An 18,698-nucleotide genomic window follows, 5' to 3' on the forward strand; every position below is an offset into this window, starting at 1 on the left:
GATTCCTGTAAGTAAAGCATTTAAACTTACTTAAGGCTGTGGTCTATTTACTCCGAGAGGGGTGGAGTGAGGAGCACAATTGCGAGCGCTTAATGCAGTGGTACCTCAGGTTAGGGGCGCGGGTGGCACTGTGGGTTAAACCACAGAGCCTAGGACTTGCTGATCAGAAGGTCGGCGGTTCGAATCCCCGCGACAGGGTGAGCTCCTGTTGCTCAGTCCCTGATCCTGTTCAAAAGCACATCAAAGTGCAAGTAGATAAATAGGTACCGCTCCGGCAGGAAGGTAAACGGCGTTTCCGTGTGCTGCTCTGGTTTCGCCAGAAGCGGCTTAGTCATGCTGGTCACATGACACGGAAGCTGTATGCTGGTTCCCTCGGACAATAAAGTGAGATGAGTGCTACAACCCCAGAGTTGGTCACGCCTGGACCTAATGGTCAGGGGTCCCTTTACCTTTTTACCTCAGGTTATGAACTTAATTCGTTCTGGAGGTCCGTTCTTAACCTGAAACTGTTCTTAACTTGAGGTACCACTTTAGCTAATGGGGCCTCCTACTTCCCCCGTGCTGGAGCACGATTTCTCTTCTCATCCTGAAGCAAAGTTCTTAACCCAAGGTACTATTTCTGGGTTAGCGGAGTCTGTAACCTGAATCGTCTGTAACCTAAGGTACCACTGTACCAGGACACACAAAGATCTGACAACTTGTATTTTGCCGTGCTTTGCAAACACTGCACGTACTTTTGTATAAAACTCTGTTGGAGGCTCTTTTGGCTAGGGAGTGACCCAAACTCCATGTACCATATTTTTCACTCTATAAGACGCACCAGACCACAAGACGCACCTAGTTTTTGGAGGAGGAAAACAAGAAAAAAAATATTCTGAATCTCAGAAGCCAGAACAGCAAGAGGGATTGCTACGCAGTGAAAGCAGCAATCCCTCTTGCTGTTCTGGCTTCTGGGATAGCTGTGCAGCCTGCATTTGCTCCATAAGACGCACACACATTCCCCCTTAATTTTAAGGAGGGAAAAAGTGAGTCTTATAGAGCAAAAAATACGGTACTTTTTGAATTCCGGCAGTCTGGATTTCTTCTTTCTTTTGCAGTTTCCCCACTCAGGATTAACTGGTATCCCCCACTTAATTTCCAACAGGTGTAAATACAGTGGTACCTCAGGTTACAGACGCTTCAGGTGACAGGCACTGCTAACCCAGAAATAGTACCTCGGGTTAAGAACTTTGCTTCAGGATAAGAACAGAAATCGTGCGGCAGCAGCAGGAGGCCCCATTAGCTAAAGTGGTACCTCAGGTTAAGAACAGTTTCAGGTTAAGAACGGACCTCCAGAATGAATTAAATTCTTAACCAGAGGTACCACTGTACAGGTAACTCACATCTTTCGCTTATTATCCGTACCTGATTGCAGCTTTGCACATGTATGTGTATGTGATGGGGGGGGGGATAAATAAATAAATGTGGAGTGGAGGAAACCCACCTTTCACCACTCCCCATTTCTTTATCCCCTCTCCCCTGCACACAGCTGTGATCACAGGCTTACTTGGCGCTGGGAAGGCTGTGTGAGAGCTTAGTGCAGGCATCCCCAAACTCGGCCCTCCAGATGTTTTTGGGACTACAATTCACACCATCCCTGACCACTGGTCCTGTTAGCTAGGGATGATGGGAGTTGTAGTCCCAAAACATCTGGAGGGCCGAGTTTGGGGGTGCCTGGCTTAGTGCCTCCTTTACTGGACTTTGTGAAGGTGGAAGGAGGGCTCTGGGATGCTGTCTTCCCAAAGCCAGGCAAGCAGCCCTCCACCTTGTGTGGGGGAGTGATTGGGGTGTGTGTGTGCATTGAGAGCCAGTGTGGTGTAGTGGTTAAGAGTGGTAGACTCATAATCTGGTGAACCGGGTTCGCTTCCCCGCTCCTCCACATGCAGCTGCTGGGTGACCTTGGGCCAGTCACACTTCTTTGAAGTCTCTCAGCCCCACTCACCTCACAGAGTGTTTGTTGTGGGGGAGGAAGGGAAAGGAGAATGTTAGCCGCTTTGAGACTCCTTAAGGGGAGTGATAAAGCGGGATATAAAATCCAAACTCTCTTCCTGCCTTTGTGCATTTATGTGTGGACCCTGGAACCAAACCCTCCTATAAGTTATCTGCAAGTTATCTGCATAGTGAAGGCTCTGTATCCTCAACATCTGACTCCAAATATAGACACTTTCATTTAATAACTTTCCTTCCTTCCTTCCTTCAAAAGTTCTAGGCTCTGGAAATGGCATTTCTGAACTTCAAATGCAACTTCCACAAAAGTTTCAAAGATTAATTTTTCAGTTCCCCAGCAGGCGGTTTTGCCGTCATCCAGACAGAAAGGCCGAGAATTTACCCTCTCAGAGGAAGCAAAAGGATGCATTAATTAATTTCTTATCTTGCCGCTCTACAAGCTGAAGAATAGAGCAGATGCCACATTTGAAAACTCATTAACCTTTCTTGACAGCTTTTATTATGATTATTTTAACATTTTTCTGTGCTTTGCTAAATCTCCCCTCCTGAAAGGCACCACGTGGTGCGTTTTCGACAAAGACTGGCAGAAAGGAAATCACAACAAAGTAATCTTTGCTGGGATCTCCAAGACAAGACCCTTTCAAGAATACATTTCTGCAAATCATTGTCAGAAGGAAATGATCAAATGTTTTGGGTTTATACACGTTTGCTGTGTGTTACAGCTTGGGGAGACAGAGCCTCTCTCAAGTGCTACAGTGAATAAAGTTGGATGAAGATGTCATGCCAGAGTGTGACAGCTGTGAAAAAAGTGAATTCCACATTAGAGATGACTAGGCAAGGGATTGAAAATGGAACTGTAATGTTATTGGAGGAGTAATGCATGGGGAGGAGCAGAGACGAGAACCCGGTTCACCAGATTACGAGTCTACTGCTCTTAACCACTACACCACACTGGTTCACATTAGGCAGAAGATTCCTGCATTGTAGGGGTGGGACTAGATGACCCTTGGGGATCCTTTCCAGCTCTACAGTTCTACGATTCTATGATTCAGTGGTGAGTGGGAATCCACTGGATTCTGCCTGACGGCTCGTGTCCTTGAACAATGGCAATGTCTCTGCGTGACAACTCTATTCCACAACACTGTCATAAAACATCCTTGGCAGCTCTCCATCCCCTTAATGCATGGGTTGGCAAACTAAGGCCCGGGGCCGAATTGGGCCCATCGCCTTCTAAATCTGGCCCGAGGACGGTCTAGGAATCAGCGTGTTTTAACATGAGTAGAATGTGTGCTTTTATTTAAAATGCATCTCTGAGTTATTTGTGGGGCGTAGGAATTCGTTCTCCCCCCTCCCAAAAAATATAGTCCGGCCCCCCACAAAGTCTGAGTGACAGTGGACTGGCCCCCTGCTGAAAAAGTTTGCTGACCCCTGCCTTAATGTTTTAATGAGAACATCCCAAGCCTTCAGAACCAGCCACTTCTACTGCCTCACTACTGTAGGAGCAGTGCTTAGAAGCTGCGGCAGCGGACCCCATTAGGAAAACGAAACTGTGCTCCCTTTTGCTTCATTTGTGACTCACCCCACCTCGGCCCCCAATTCCTTTCGCTTCTCCTGAGCTGCACTGATCGTCCTGATTGCTCTAATATTCACCCCCTCAGAAGTTTTTCTTCATCCAATTTGTTAAAGCAATCAGGGCTTTCAAAGAATCGGACCAGGCTGCCTGAGAACCCAGTCACTTTCTGATCTGTGCCATGCTGGGTGGTTTTGTGCTTGTGGAAACATGCAGAGCCGGGGGATGCTTTGCCTGAGCAGCCAGCAGCCCAGCAAATGAGCCAGAACGGATTGAAAAAGCTTGTTATGGTTTGTGTGTGTTTGTGTGTGTGTGTATTAACAGAATGAGTGATTAGGAAGGAAATTGATTAGCTAAAATGAGATAATCAGATTACACCCATGTGGATGAGTAGCTGCCATATTGTTTATCTGGCTTTGATATGCCCTCCCCTCAATAATGCTATTCTAGGCTGCATCATCAGGAGTATAGCGGGAAGTAATAATACTGCTCTCTTCTGCCAGTACTGTGTCCAGTTCTGGCCACCACAGTTCAAGAAGGGATACTGACAAGCTGGAACGTGTGCAGATGAGGGGAACCAAGGTCTCAAAACCAAGCCATATGTGGAATGGTTGAGGGAGTTGGGAATGCTTAGCCTGGAGAAGAGAAGACTGAGAGGGAGATAGGGTAAAGGTAAAGGGACCCCTGACCATTAGGTCCAGTCGTGACCGACACTGGGGTTGCGGCGCTCATCTTGCTTTATTGGCCGAGGGAGCAGGCGTACAGCTTCCGGGTCATGTGGCCAGCATGACTAGGCCGCTTCTGGCGAACCAGAGCAGCACAAGGAAACGCCGTTTACCTTCCCGCCAGAGCGGTACCTATTTATCTACTTGCACTTTGACATGCTTTCGAACTACTAGGTGGGCAGGAGCTGGGACCGAGCAACGGGAGCTCACCCCGTCGCGGGGATTCGAACCGCCAACCTTCCAATCGGCAGGTCCTAGGCTCTGTGGTTTGACCTACAGCGCCACCCGCGTCCCTACAGTTCAAGAAGGGATACTGACAAGCTGGAACATGTGCAGATGAGGGGAACCAAGATCTCAAAACCAAGCCCTATGTGGAACGGTTGAGGGAGTTGGGGAATGCTTAGCCTGGAGAAGAGAAGACTTAGAGGGAGACTGGGTCTTCAAATATCCGAAGGGCAGTCACATGGAAGATGGAGCAAGCTTGTTTTCTCCTGCCCCTGGGCTCCCAGTTCACAGTCCAACACGCTAACCATTACGCCATTTACCACTGGACTACAGCTCCCAACATGCATGACCTGCTAAATGGGGCTGATGGGAATTGTAGTTCTTACAATGCTTTGAAAGCACCACGTTGGCCATATCAGCTGCAGTTAGTATTTGTGAGGACAGATGATGATGATGATGATGATGATAATAATAATAATAATAATAATAATAATAATAATAATAATAATAATTATTTATTATTTATACCCCGTCCATCTGGCTGGGTTTCCCCAGCCACTCTGGGCGGCTTCCAACAAAACACTAAAATACAATAACCTATTAAACATTAAAAGCTTCCCTAAACAGGGCTGCCTTCAGATGTCTTCTAAAAGTTTGGTAGTTATTTTTCTCTTTGACATCTGAGGGGAGGGCGTTCCACAGGGCGGGTGCCACTACCGAGAAGGCCCTCTGCCTGGTTCCCTGTAACTTGGCTTCTCGCAGCAAGGGAACCGCCAGAAGGCCCTCAGCGCTGGATCTCAGTGTCTGGGCAGAACGATGAGGGTGGAGACACTGCTTCAGGTATACTGGACAGAGGGTGCCCACACCTGCCAGCACCACCATATTCTCTCAGAAATGCTTTTTTTAACAAACCGTTTCCTCTAATAAAACACAAAATGGCAGCTGAAAACTCCAGGAGCTGGCTTCCATTTCCGCATGGGGAAGCGGACTCTGCAGCTTTCCACGTCCCGAGGAACTACATTTCTAGATTATTGGCTGTGCTGACTGGGGTCAATGAGGGTTGGAATCTGGGAACATTTGAAGGAGCACAGATCCTGCAGCTAGCACTCACAGGCAACAGGTTTTCTTGGAAGGCAGTGACAACACCACCAAACTACCACGCCTAAAAAATTTCGTCTGTCTTCGCCTTTAGCAATAAACTGAGCCAAACCGATGATTTCCCTGTTTGCTTTCTGCAAGCCGCCTATCGCAGCCAGCTCTTCCTGCTTCATAGAAGGAAACAGCTTATATATTTAGTGTCCAGAAGTAAAGGAATGATGGATGAGGCATTGCGGAGGGCTGGTCTTGAGTAATGACTAGTCAGCGGCCTAATCAAACATGTCCAAGCAGATTAATCACCTTTAATCAATGCAAGTGATAAAAGGGCTTCTAAATCCAATGTTCTTTTCAGTTTGTACTGATTATGTCTGACTCTTTCCTTCTTTTTTTAAAAAAGACACCCTTCATTTCATTAGCCAAAGGCAACAAATTGCTTTTTAAACAATGACCGATATTCCCACCTGACCACAGGATGCAAGCGGCTGCAGCAGTTAATACACGTATCTGCCTATAAAGCTGTTCTATTAGATTTGGGACTGCAAGGATTTTCGTGCTCGCTGCCACGGCCAAGGGGCATTGTATGTGCAAAGGACAGGCATGTTGGAACTGATCAGAGATGCCTGGATGGCAGGCCACATGGGGCTTTGCAGAAGGCTGAGGGAGAGTAGGACTCAAGGCAATGGATTCAAGTTACAAGGAAAGAAATTCTGACTCAACATTGGGAAGAACTTTCTGACCGTCAGAGCTGTTCGGCAGTGGACAGAACTCCCTAGGGTGGTGGACTCAGGGCCGTCTTAACCGTTGGCGCTAGGGGTGCACAGCACCCGGGCGCCGGGCTCTCAGGGGCGCCAGGCCGAGAGTCTGGGGCTGAGCGTTGGAGTCTGGAGAAGAGCCGCCAACAGCCGAGCGAAGCAGAGCCCGTTGGAGCACTGCGGGTCTTCTGCTGTGGCCGTCTCTTCCCCGGACTCCAACGCTCGCCCCCGAACTTGCGCCGAGCCGCCCGCAGCAGAGCCTGCGGCACTCCAATGGGCTCTGCTCCACTCGGCTGTCAGCTCTTGCCCCAGCTGCATAGAGGCTAACTGTTTCGGTGCCATGCCTGGAGCACCGTGTAATGTTGTGGGCACTGCGCGACGCATCCTGTTGTGTGCACCACACTGCGGGTTCCTTTGCTAGCTTTACCACTGTCGGTGCATGCTCCCAGCACCGGCCAATGTGGGGTGTCAGCGCAAAATGACGGGGAACGCAAGCAGCAGCGGAGGAAAGATCTCCGGACAGGATCCGCCATGCACCGACGGCAACAACGAAACCCAACGAATAGGAGTGCACGGATCCCATCCTGAGATCTTTCTGCACTGGTATCCCATGTTGGGTGGCGCTGGGAGCGTGCGCCAACAGCGGAAAAGCCAATAAAGGAACCCGCAGCTTGGCGCACACAACAGAATGTGTTGCGCAGCACCCACAACATTATACAATGCTCTGGGCACTGCGTGCGCAGCCGAAACAGTTTGCCACCATGCAGCGGTGCGGGGGGAGAGGCAGTGGGCAGAAAGCGCGTTGACTGTGCTGCGCGACATTTTGCTCCCCCCAGCATGGAACCCGCATCCACCTTCGTACACCCTTGTGCGTGGAGCGCTGGCACCCCCCCGCTGGTTGGTGCTGTGAGTCCCTGTGTCCCACAACCGTTCTAAAGGTAAACATCTACCGTATTTTTTGCTCTATAAGACTCACTTTTTCCTTCCTAAAAAGTAAGGGGAAATGTGTGTGCGTCTTATGGAGCGAATGCAGGCTGCACAGCTATCACAGAAGCCAGAACAGCAAGAGGGATTGCTGCTTTCGCTGTGCAGCGATCCCTCTTGCTGTTCTGGCTTCTGAGATTCAGATTTTTTTCTCTCTTGCTTTCCTCCTCCAAAAACTAGGTGCGTCTTGTGGTCTGGTGCATCTTATAGAGCAAAAAATACAGTATTTCCTAAAAAAAGGTCAACAACTTTGGGCAACGTAGGGGTGCTGGGAGGATCTTTGCACCTTGCCGCTGCATATGCTTAAGACGGCCCTGGGTAGACTCTCCTTCCTCGGACGCTTTTAGCAGAGATTGGCTGGGCATCTGTCATGGCTGCTTTAGTTGAGAATCCAGCATTGGAGAGGGTTGGACTAGATGACCCCCAGGGTCCCTTCCAAATCTACGCTTCTATGATTCTGTGAAGGGGCAGCAGACGTACAAGGGGGTTGTGTACATGGTACATGATGTCCAGGGGCCTATAAACAGCGTAAACAAATAAATTCTTCTGAAGCTCTCCCACTGACCTGTAGCTGCTCTTCTAAAAACAGCATAATATTCCAGCCCTCATGACTTCCAAGCAAAGGGACTGCTTTAAATAGGAACAAAGGAAACTTCCTTATACGAAGTCAGACCGTTGTTCTACTAGGTAGGTACCATCTACACAGAGCGACTATTTAAAAACGACTGACCCAATTTGTGGTTCCTTCACTGATATACGCAGAAAGATTGCACGCACACCTCTAGTTTTTGCAATGCAGTTTCAGTTAAATATACATAGATAGATAGATAGATAGATAGATAGATAGATAGATAGATGATAGATAGATGATAGATATAAAAATGCACATTTTCTGGGGGAACTGTATACGACGTAATTGTGTATTTCTGTGTGTGTGTGTTTAACGCACAGAAAACGCAGCAGCTGACATGGGATGGAAACAGACTAGCCCATGGGTAGGCAAACCAAGGCCCGGGGGCCGGATCCGGCCCAATCGCCTTCTAAATTCGGCCCGCGGACGGTCCAGGAATCAGCGTGTTTTTACATGAGTAGAATGTGTCCTTTTATTTAAAATGCATCTCTGGGTTATTTGTGGGGCATAGGAATTCATTCTCTCCCCCCCCAAAAATATATAGTCTGCCCCCCCCCAAGGTCTGAGGGACAGTAGACTAGCCCCCAGTTGAAAAAGTTTGCTGACCCAGGACTAGTCCATCCATCCTAAAGTTGAGCATTTGCTTTGGATGCTGAATGACCTTGTTTGGATCTGAGGAAGCCCTTCGCATGAGATCTTGATGAACCACTATATGTCAGAGGAGATAACACTGGACTGCAACAGCGTTGGACCCCAAGTGTTGGACTACAACTCCCATCATCCTGGACTACTGGGCTAAGATGGCTGTGGATGATGGGAGATGCAGTCCAACAACTGAGGACCCAAGGTTGTAGAAGACTGGGCTAGGTGCAGTGGCGTAGCGTGGGTTGTCAGCACCCGGGGCAAGGCAAGTAATTTGCACCCCCTAACCCGTGGATTTGCGCCCTCTAATCCGCACCGCACGCCTGGCACCCCCCCTCCACAGTGGCCGGCGACCCGCCGGCTCGGATCGGATTCGCACAGCCAGCACTGCAGTGAGAGAGAGTGAGTGAGCCAGGTAGGGGCAGAGAGCTGCAAGTGTGAGCGCCCCCCCGATGTTGCACCTGGTGTGGCCGGCCCCCCCCTGCACCCCCCACACTATGCCACTGGCTTGGTGGACCAATAGCCAGCCACAGAGTCAAGGAGATTCCTGAGTAGGAACATTTTTATTTTTAGTTTGAGGGAGAATTGCTAATTGGCCCCAATTCCCCCTTCCAAACTCTCTCCAGACACCACACAAAGGAAGACCAGATCTGAAGAGTGCTCTGGAAAGATATATTCCTAAGGCTGGCCTTTCAGGCTGCTAAATTCAGAAAGTGAAATGAATCTCTGCGCTACATGAAAGGGTGAATGCTCCCTGACAGCTGAGGCCAACTCACAGAGTCTTTTGTTTACGCCGCTTTCAAACCTGCCCCGTTCCTTAAGCCTCCTTTAAACAGAAAGAACTCGTTCGGTGACTCCGAAGGGGAACACGGGGAAGGCAAGTTAAACACACCTGCCTCAATAATTGGACCTGAAAAGTCCCCTCTGTCTGGGGAGCTCACACCTGGGCCCACCCTCTCCTGAACCTCCATCCTGGATTTCAAACCCGACTGAATCCCATGACACTGGTTTCGGAGCCGCGGCAGCCATTTTTAGCCAGAGGAACATTAAAGCCCCGCAAGCGGCTAGTTCTCAGTGAGGTGGCAAAGCTATATCTGGGATGCTGTAGTGGTGGGTGGCTCACATGACCAAATGCCTTCATTAAAAAAAAAATAAAAAAAAATTCCTCTATGCAGAGAAGACAAGCCTGGCAGAGAGAATACAGTGGTACCTCGGGTTAAGAACTTAATTCGTTCTGGAGGTCTGTTCTTAACCTGAAACTGTTCTTAACCTGAGGTGCCACTTTAGCTAATGGGGTCTCCTGCTGCCGCCGCACGATTTCTGTTCTCATCCTGAAGCAAAGTTCTTAACCCGAGGTACTATTTCTGGGTTAGCGGAGTCTGTAACCTGAAGCGTCTGTAACCCAAGGTACCACTGTAATTTCTTTCTGACTTGCTTGTTTTCTATATTGTGGGGGATCCGTGTGTGACATCAACTGACCACTTTAGTTGGAACTAGGTGTTTTTGTAGTTTTCCTGTTCTTGGTCTGGCTCTTTAGCCTAATAATGTTATTGCAGGTTTGGGCAGGAGAGAGTTAATAAGACCAGAAGAATTGCTTAAAATTGGTCAAACTTCTGCCTAGCCTTTGGTCAGATGCATCCTTTTGTTAGTGAAGCTATAGGTGATGAGTTTCTATGGAAACTAACTGCTAGACCTCCTCTTTAAGTCTTCTGAATGGGACGAAAGCCAACAACAGATTGCTGTTTGAGTGAGACTAAGACTCAGAAAACCTGAGTTTTTGATTAGCGGTTTATTAGAGTGCTACCTCTCTCTCTGACATGGGCTTTGGGTGTCTGTTTAAGCTGCGCTTCTGCCTCAGTATTCGCAAATAAACCCGAATGTTGCAAAACACCACACTAAGCCTCCAGCGACTTCCTTCCAAAAGGATTTACGCCACTTACGAGCCTCTTGGAGAAAAAGTTGGGATAAAAATGCAACAGATTACTGTATTTTTTGCTCTGTAAGACTCACTTTTTCCCTCCTAAAGAGTAAGGGGAAATGTGTGTGCGTCTTATGGAGCGAATGCAGGCTGTGCAGCTATCCCAGACGCCAGAACAGCAAGAGGGATTGCTGCTTTCACTGCGCAGCGATCCCTCTTGCTGTTCTGGCTTCCGAGATTCAGATTTTTTCTTCTTGTTTTCCTCCTCCAAAAACTAGGTGCGGCTTGTGGTCTGGTGCGTCTTATAGATCGAAAAATATGGTACGCCACTTATGAGCTTCTTGGAGAAAAAGTTGGGATAAAAATGCAACAGATTAAATCAATCAATAAACAAACCAGACTGAGTCGGAGAAGATGCACAGAAAGCAGAAGGGTTGTTTAAAATTCTAAAACCCCAATTCTTACCTAAAGTTTGGTTATCAAAGTCCGAGTGCTCAAAACATTTGTCCCTCTCGGATTCGATGATCAGCATGATAGAACATTCCGGAGACATGCTTGACACCTGCAGGAAGGCCAGAGAGAAAAAGAGATTTTTTTAACCCCCATCCATGGATAAAGTCTGTTTGTTTTAAAACGATCTGCCCTTCCATTAAAAAATTCTCAGGGCAGCTACCGTCAGGAAAATAAAAAACTCACAATAAAACTCCTGTGTTAAAACAGCGGGATCATACTGGAGCTGACCTTAACTGACCCAGGACTTTGGAACTGCTATGTTCACACGTTCACACATTCAGTTAACTTTGGACACACTCTGCACAGGCCTGCACTTAAAAGCTCTGTGTCTAAGTGGGGCTCCCCACCCCACAGCTTTCCCCACAGACCCCCACTTTTTAAGCACTCAATCAGAGCAAATGGGAATTTGGGTTTTCAGCGGATGTTTGCTCCAAATGAGCTTTAAAGAGCATGTTTTCTCAAGGAAAGCTCCGGAGCAAAGAAAAAAAGGATGCTCAGACATGGAGCCTAAAAGCACGGAACTAGAATCAGAGAGTTGGAAGGGTAACCTAAGGTCATTTAGTCCAAAACCTACAATGCAGGAATCCTGTCTCTGGAAAGATAAGAGGAAACTTAAATGTGTTTATTGAACTATGCAAGACAAAGTAGTTAACTAGAAACCCAAGAAAGGGGAATTTGTATTTTTTATATATACAGTGGTACCTTGGGTTACAGACGCTTCAGGTTACATACGCTTCAGGTTACACACTCTGCTAACCCAGAAATAGTGCTTCAGGTTAAGAACTTTGCTTCAGGATGAGAACAGAAATCGTGCTCCGGCGGCGCGGCAGCAGCGGGAGGCCCCATTAGCTAAAGTGGTGCTTCAGGTTAAGAACAGTTTCAGGTTAAGTACAGACCTCTGGAACGAATTAAGTACTTAACCCGAGGTACCAATGTAAGTACTTAACCTGAGGTACCACTGTAAGTACTTAACCAGAGGTACCACTGTGTGTGTGCGTGTGTGTGTGTGTGTGTGTATATATATATATATATATATATATATATATATATGGGCAAATGTTTAATGCATACTCTTTAAGCTTTGTGTATAGATTTTTTACATTAGTAGAACTAGCGGCAGCTAGACTGGTGACTGGGAGTGGGCACCGAGACCACATAACACCGGTCCTGAAAGACCTACATTGGCTTCCAGTACATTTCTGAGCACAACTCAAAGTGTTGGTGCTGACCTGTAAAGCCGCCAACGGCCTTGGCCCAGTATACCTGAAGGAGCGTCTCCACACCCATCGTTCTGCCCGGACACTGAGATCCAGCTCCGAGGGCCTTCTGGCGGTTCCCTCATTGCGAGAAGCCAAGTTACAGGGAACCAGGCAGAGGGCCTTCTCAGTAGTGGCACTCACCCTGTGGAATGCCCTCCCACCAGATGTCAAGGAAATAAACAACTATTTTACTTTTAAAAGACAACTGAAGGCGGCCCTGTTTAGGGAAGTTTTTAATGTTTGATGCAGTACTGTTTTTCATATTTGGTTGGAAGCCGCCCAGAGTTGCTGGGGAAACCCAGCCAGATGGGCAGGGTATAAATAATAAATTCTTATTCTTATTATATTTTAAAAGTCACTTGTAATAACATGAAGAAGGTTTAAAATTGGATAGTTAAGAATATAAGATTTTATGGACGTGCATGAACAAGTACTAATCAATGGAGCCAAAAGGGGGAGTGTCGGGAAGTCAAGCAAAAAATTATGGTTTAAAAATTTGTTTATGATGTTTTGTTTTTCCCTTCCTTTTCTTTTAATGTATTGTTATTTTTGGAAAATTAATAAAATATTATCAAAGGAAAAAAATCAGAGGAAACTTAAATGTGGATAAGCCCCATGAGCAGTGGTATAGCATGCTGTGTGTGTGCGCGCGCACTGGGGTGGTCGCCCAGGAGCAAAATTGTTAGGCAAAGGGTAAAGGGACCCTTGACCATTAGGTCCAGTCGCGGACGACTCTGGGGTTGCGGTGCTCATCTCGCTTTACTGGCCAAGGAAGCCGACGTACAGCTTCCGCGTCATGTGGCCAGCATAACTAACAGAGCCTAGGGCTTGCCGATCTGAAGGTCAGTGGTTTGAATCCCCGTGACGGGGTGAGCTCCCATTGTTCGGTCCCTGCTCCTGCCAACCTAGCAGTTCGAAAGCATGTCAAAGTGCAAGTAGATAAATAGGTACCGCTCTGGAGGGAAGGTAAACGGCGTTTCTGTGCGCTGCTCTGGTTTGCCAGAAGCGGCTTAGTCATGCTGGCCACATGACCCGGAAGTTCTAGAAAAATAGGTGCTGGTACTCAACATACGGTTTTTACAGGAAGCGCCATACTTTCAACCAGTGCTTTTCTTAAAGAAAAGAAAAAAGTGCCAGTGCTGTGTAACCTTAATATAGGGTTACCAGACATCCCCGTTTCCCTGGGACAGTCTCCGGATTTGTGAATAAGTCCCTGGACAAATTCCATCCCCGGAATGTCCCCGGATTTCATCTAATGTCCCTGGGAAATGCAGCAGCGGCAGTCTCAGCAGCCCGGAGCAGTTGGCTCTGGCTGGCTTCAGGAGCTGCTGGGAAGTCCCCATATGATGGTGGTGCAGGGGCTCTAAGATGCAGCTTCCGGCTGCCTCCACCTTCCCTGACCCCAGCAACTAAGCTGTGAAGGGAGGCTTCATGCTGCCTATCGGAGCAGCCTCCCAACTCCTACTTGCGTGCAAGCAGGAGGGGGGCAGGGATCTCTCAGTTATGTAAAAAATATTTTATAAGAATAAGGGTGAAGAGGCTAGAATAACATTATGTCAGACCTAAACAAAATGATATAAAGGGAAAAACTGGTGACATAACAGTTGAAATGTATAACATATAGTAAGATTTGAAAGAGGGTAAGGTATTGCTGAATACGATTGTGTAAAAGGGAACACAGAAAAGGGAGATGTGAGGAAGTCAGGAAAGAGGGTTATGAAAGTAACAAGTAAGAAATTGGATTTTTATATTTTTTTGTATGTCTTTCTTTTTTCTATTTTTATGTCTGGCATTGTATTTTTCTGTTATTATTTGATTGTGGTGGTGGTGTTTCTTTTCTTTTTCTTGTTATGATTGTGAAGTTTGTATAACTGTTTAAAATTTCAATAAATATCATTTTTTTAAAAAAGGGATCTCTCAGTTAGGCAACGGGAAGCCTCCCTTCCCAGCTGAGGGATCCCCGCCCCCTCCTGCTTACACGCAAGTAGGAGTTGGGATGGGGATGCTCCTCAACGTGTAGCATTTATTTATTTGTTTATTTGTAGTGTCCCCGGATTCATTGAAAATAATCTGGTAAACTTACCTTAATACCCCCAGAAAAAGAAGCACTGATGTTATTCTACAAAACACTATGTGCATCACTGATGCTGTGGCTTGTTTCAGGTGATATTATCTTCCGGCCTCTTTTCACTTTCCTCCAGCTTTGATCTTAAGCATTTTAAGTACATCACTATGCTGCAAACTGCCTTGAGAGCTCAAAAGGCAGTAAATACATTTGAATAAATGAAAGATTGAGAAGCTCCCTTAAATGGACGGAAAGGGAAGGTTAGGACTACCCACGTCAAACAGAATCTCGAAGATTTTAACAGACTGGTACTGCGTTTTTTATATCATGTCTTCAGGGAAGAAGGGTTTTTAAGCTGATGCCGGCATTTTACCTACTTTCGGAATGATTTACATAAATGAAATACCTGTGCAAAGCTCAATCAGAATGGAAAAAAACAGACCAGATTTGCAGAGAAGATGGAGAAGCAAGCAAACCCCAAGCGTTATTGTTGTACTCAAGTGATATTTCCTGGAGGAGACTGCTAGCATTACTCTTGGTGCTAGGAAAAACGGGCAGAATAGACTCTTGATCTGATACAAGAGACCTGTTGTTCCAAACCTTGGAAGTCAGCAAGGTTTTTGTGTGTGTCAGCACTGGCTAGATCAGGAATTCCAGAGACAGATTGGTTTTTGCATCTCGATGCACCTTGGAAAACGCATCTAACTCTGAATGCCTTTGGAAAAAACAAACGCAGGGCACATTTTGATGCACATTGAAACACACATTCCCACCTACATTCTGGCACAACTTAAAATTAAAAAATATATATTTTTGGAACTGTGGCTACAGCTGGATTGGGGCATATAAAGGAGACACACTATCACATACAAAGGGTGGGTTTGCCCTGTCCCCCCTGGCCTTCTGCTGTGAAGGTCATCGCACGCCTGCTCACAGTGGTTGTTTGGACTTCTTCTGAATCAGTGGACATGCATGTAGAACGAGAAGAAAAACACTGCAGCCAGAAGAACCAGAATGCCAATCTATTAGAGGCTTGGGTGCAACTCAACTTGCAAAAGAGGGGCTAACATGGAGGTGTGATGGCCTGGGATTCGGACTCGGAGGCTGAACCTGAGAAATCCCAGCCTGCACAGGATTCCCCGCCACTAGAACCAGCTGAGCCGGGGCTGGGGCTTGAGTCTGAAAGGTCCTCACCTGTGCTGGATCCTCAGGTGCAGGCACCAGCTGAGTCTGCTCTGGCTCCTGAGGTGATGGAGGACCCATTGCCTGCAGGTGCTCCACTCTCAGCCCCATCAGGGGAAGCTGAGGTTGCCTCTGGGTCCGGGAACCCTCCAGCCTCTCCTGAGCTGCAGAGGCTCAGGGCAGAGAGGCGGAGGGAACTAAGTTCCTGCAGGAGGAGTGTTCTCCTCCAGGCCAGGAGAGGTGAGTCACCTGTGGATCGGGGCCACCCTATGCCTCGGGGCAGATAAAAGCCGACCAGCCCCAGCCCCAAGTTGCGGGAGTAACATTGTTGGTAGCCTGTTCCTGCCTGCACCCTGTCCTGCTCTCCTGCCAGAGTTCCTGAGTTCACCCGACTCCCTGCCTTGGACCCAGCTTCAGCCTTGACGGACAGCCTCCATACTGCACCCTTGACCTCGGACTGGACTTGGACCTCGCTGCACGGTTAACCCTCGGAACCAGCACAGTAGGTGAGATTGAGGAACCTCCAGATTCCCAGACTATCCACATACCTTTATGTCTATGCTGACTTCTCTCTCTCTCTCTCTGTTGTTTAGACCAGGCTTTCTCAACCTCAGCCCTCCAGATGTTTTTGGCCTACAACTCCCATGATCCCTAGCTAGCAGGACCAGTGGTCAGGGATGATGGGAATTGTAGTCCTGAAACATCTGGAGGGCTGAGGTTGAAGAAGCCTGGTTTAGACCGACACACCTTAGGTTGCTATAGGGATAGAACTACCTATGTAAATCGTACAGAAATTTATTTATGTATGCAGCTACAGCGGCAAGAATGTTACTTGCCCCAAAATGGAAAGAAGAAGTCCCAGCAAAGGAAGAATGGATACAAAAACTTATGGAATATGCAGAAACGGCGAAACTTACCGGAAGAATAAGAAATTGAGATTTAGAACGCATTTCTGGGTTATTTGTGGGGCCTGCCTGGTGTTTTTACATGACTAGAATGTGTGCTTTTATTTAAAATGCATCTCTGGGTTATTTGTGGGGCATAGGAATTCGTTCATTATTATTTTTTCAAAATATAGTCCAGCCCCCAACAAGGTCTGAGGGACAGTGGACCGCCCCCCTACTGAAAAAGTTTGCTGACCCCTGGTTTCCTCCTTGCAGCCGCTTTCTCACTACTACTCCCCATCCATCAGATAAGCCAAACACACAGATACCCAATCCACCACCCTCTTACTATCCTAAGTTTTGTGCGCATCTTAGCACTGAAATGAGCCTGCAGGGGCAAAGAGCACGCTAGCTTTGCAAGCTCACGCTGCTGGCATAAACTGAAAGCTGAAGAAAGTATAGTATGGGAGACCATCAAGTCTGAAATGGAACATAACAAATCTGGGCTTACCAGCTTGTAACAGCACCTATAAAGTTAGAGCTCGCTTACACTGGGTTTGCCCATAAACTCTACTGTAAAACACACACACACTTTGCTGTCTCTCGGGTAACCAGAGTCTAGTTTATCGCCGTCGCTTGGAATTTGGACTTTATCCTCTGAAAGGCCTTGCGGTTTCTCCCAGATTTGTGCCTTTACAACTCAATTAATCTTGTAGGAGCCGGGCTGCGGATTGGCGGTAGAGAATCTTCTTTGCATGCAGAAGGGGCCAGGATCAGACACCAGCACCTCCATATTAAGTTAGGAGAGAGACTCCCTGTCTGCAATGTTTTGGAATCCGCCAGATGCGTTTTGCACCTGGCTATCAGTGAAGATATCTGGGTGCCAGGATGACGCCTGACATCTCTACCATCGGGAGGTGCATGCCTGAGAATCCGTGGATCTGGACCGTTTTCAGACACTAATACCACATCCTGTAGAATTCATATCAATTATACTTTATCTACACAATCGGAATGAATATCAGGAACCAAAATGCTTTCTCTGTGCAGTCTGAGGAGGAGCAGTGAACAACTTTACAGTTAATTATAATAATAATAATAATAAATTTTATTTATATCCCGCCCTCCCCAGCCGAAGCTGGGCTCAGGGCGGCTAACAACAATCAAAATAGTCCGACATTCTAAAAGCATTCATTATAAAATTAATTAAATCAAATTAAAATCAAATTAATGGCAACCATCAAGCAAAATTCTGTGCAGATTGCCAGAGGAGGGGGTCAGGCTGCGCCCTGACCAAAGGCCTGGTGGAACAGCTCTGTCTTGCAGGCCCTGCGGAAGGATGTTGTTGTTGTTTGTCTTCACTTACACTTTGTTGTTGTTGTTTAGTTGTTTAGTCGTGTCTGACTCTTCGTGACCCCATGGACCAGAGCACACCAGGCACTCCTGTCTCCCACTGCCTCCCGCAGTTTCGTCAAACTCATGCTGGTAGCTTCGAGAACACTGTCCAACCATCTCGTCCTCTGTCGTCCCCTTCTCCTCGTGCCCTCCATCTTTCCCAACATCAGGGTCTTTTCCAGGGAGTCTTCTCTTCTCACGAGGTGGCCAAAGTCTTTGAGCCTCAGCTTCAGGATCTGTCCTTCCAGTGAGCACACAGGGCTGATTTCTTTCAGAATGGAGAGGTTTGATCTTCTTGCAGTCCATGGGACTCTCAAGAGTCCACTTACACTTACACCCCCCCTACTGCCCTGCTCACAGTTGTGAAGAACACTTCTGCGTTATGAATTAAGAAATGGCTAGTAGCCATCATGGCAAGTATGATCTACTGAGAGTACCCAGTTGACTAGGTTCACAAGAACCTTGGTAAATAATGTTATAGCCTAGAGAAAAGGGGGCTCCCTCTCCCCGAGTGTTAAAAGAAGGCTGGAATCCAACCTCTTCTGGGGGGGAAACCCAACAAAACTCCTTCCTTTTAGACTAGACAGATCTCAATAATAGGTTCATTTCCAAACTGCCTTTTGCAGGAAAGTAATTGAGCAAAATTGCAGTCGCTCAACTCTGGGCTTTATTCAGTGAGGGGTAACTGAGCAAAATGGGTCAGCTCTCAGATTTATTGCATGAGACAGTTAATCTAGACCAGGCTGTTCCCATCATCCCTTAATCAGGGATGATGGGAACTGTAGTCTCAAAACAGCTGGAGGGCCGAGTTTGGGGATGCCTGGTCTAGACTCTGAACAATCTGGGTTCAAGGCAAAGGTTCTGCTGCA

The 18,698-nt window shown here is 47.3% G+C and overlaps 1 protein-coding gene across 1 annotated transcript in view; it reads right to left on the reverse strand.

Annotated features, from left to right (window-relative positions):
• The window catches only part of VIPR1 (vasoactive intestinal peptide receptor 1), a 110,714-nt gene that overhangs the window by 64,568 nt on the left and 27,448 nt on the right, over positions 1-18,698 (reverse strand). The window contains exon 2 of the mRNA XM_028750867.2: positions 10,997-11,093. Coding sequence (XP_028606700.1) covers positions 10,997-11,093 — 97 coding nt within the window. The remainder of the gene's footprint in view (positions 1-10,996; positions 11,094-18,698) is intronic.

Source organism: Podarcis muralis, chromosome 12 (assembly GCF_964188315.1).
Source record: "Podarcis muralis chromosome 12, rPodMur119.hap1.1, whole genome shotgun sequence".
NCBI lineage: Eukaryota > Metazoa > Chordata > Lepidosauria > Squamata > Lacertidae > Podarcis > Podarcis muralis.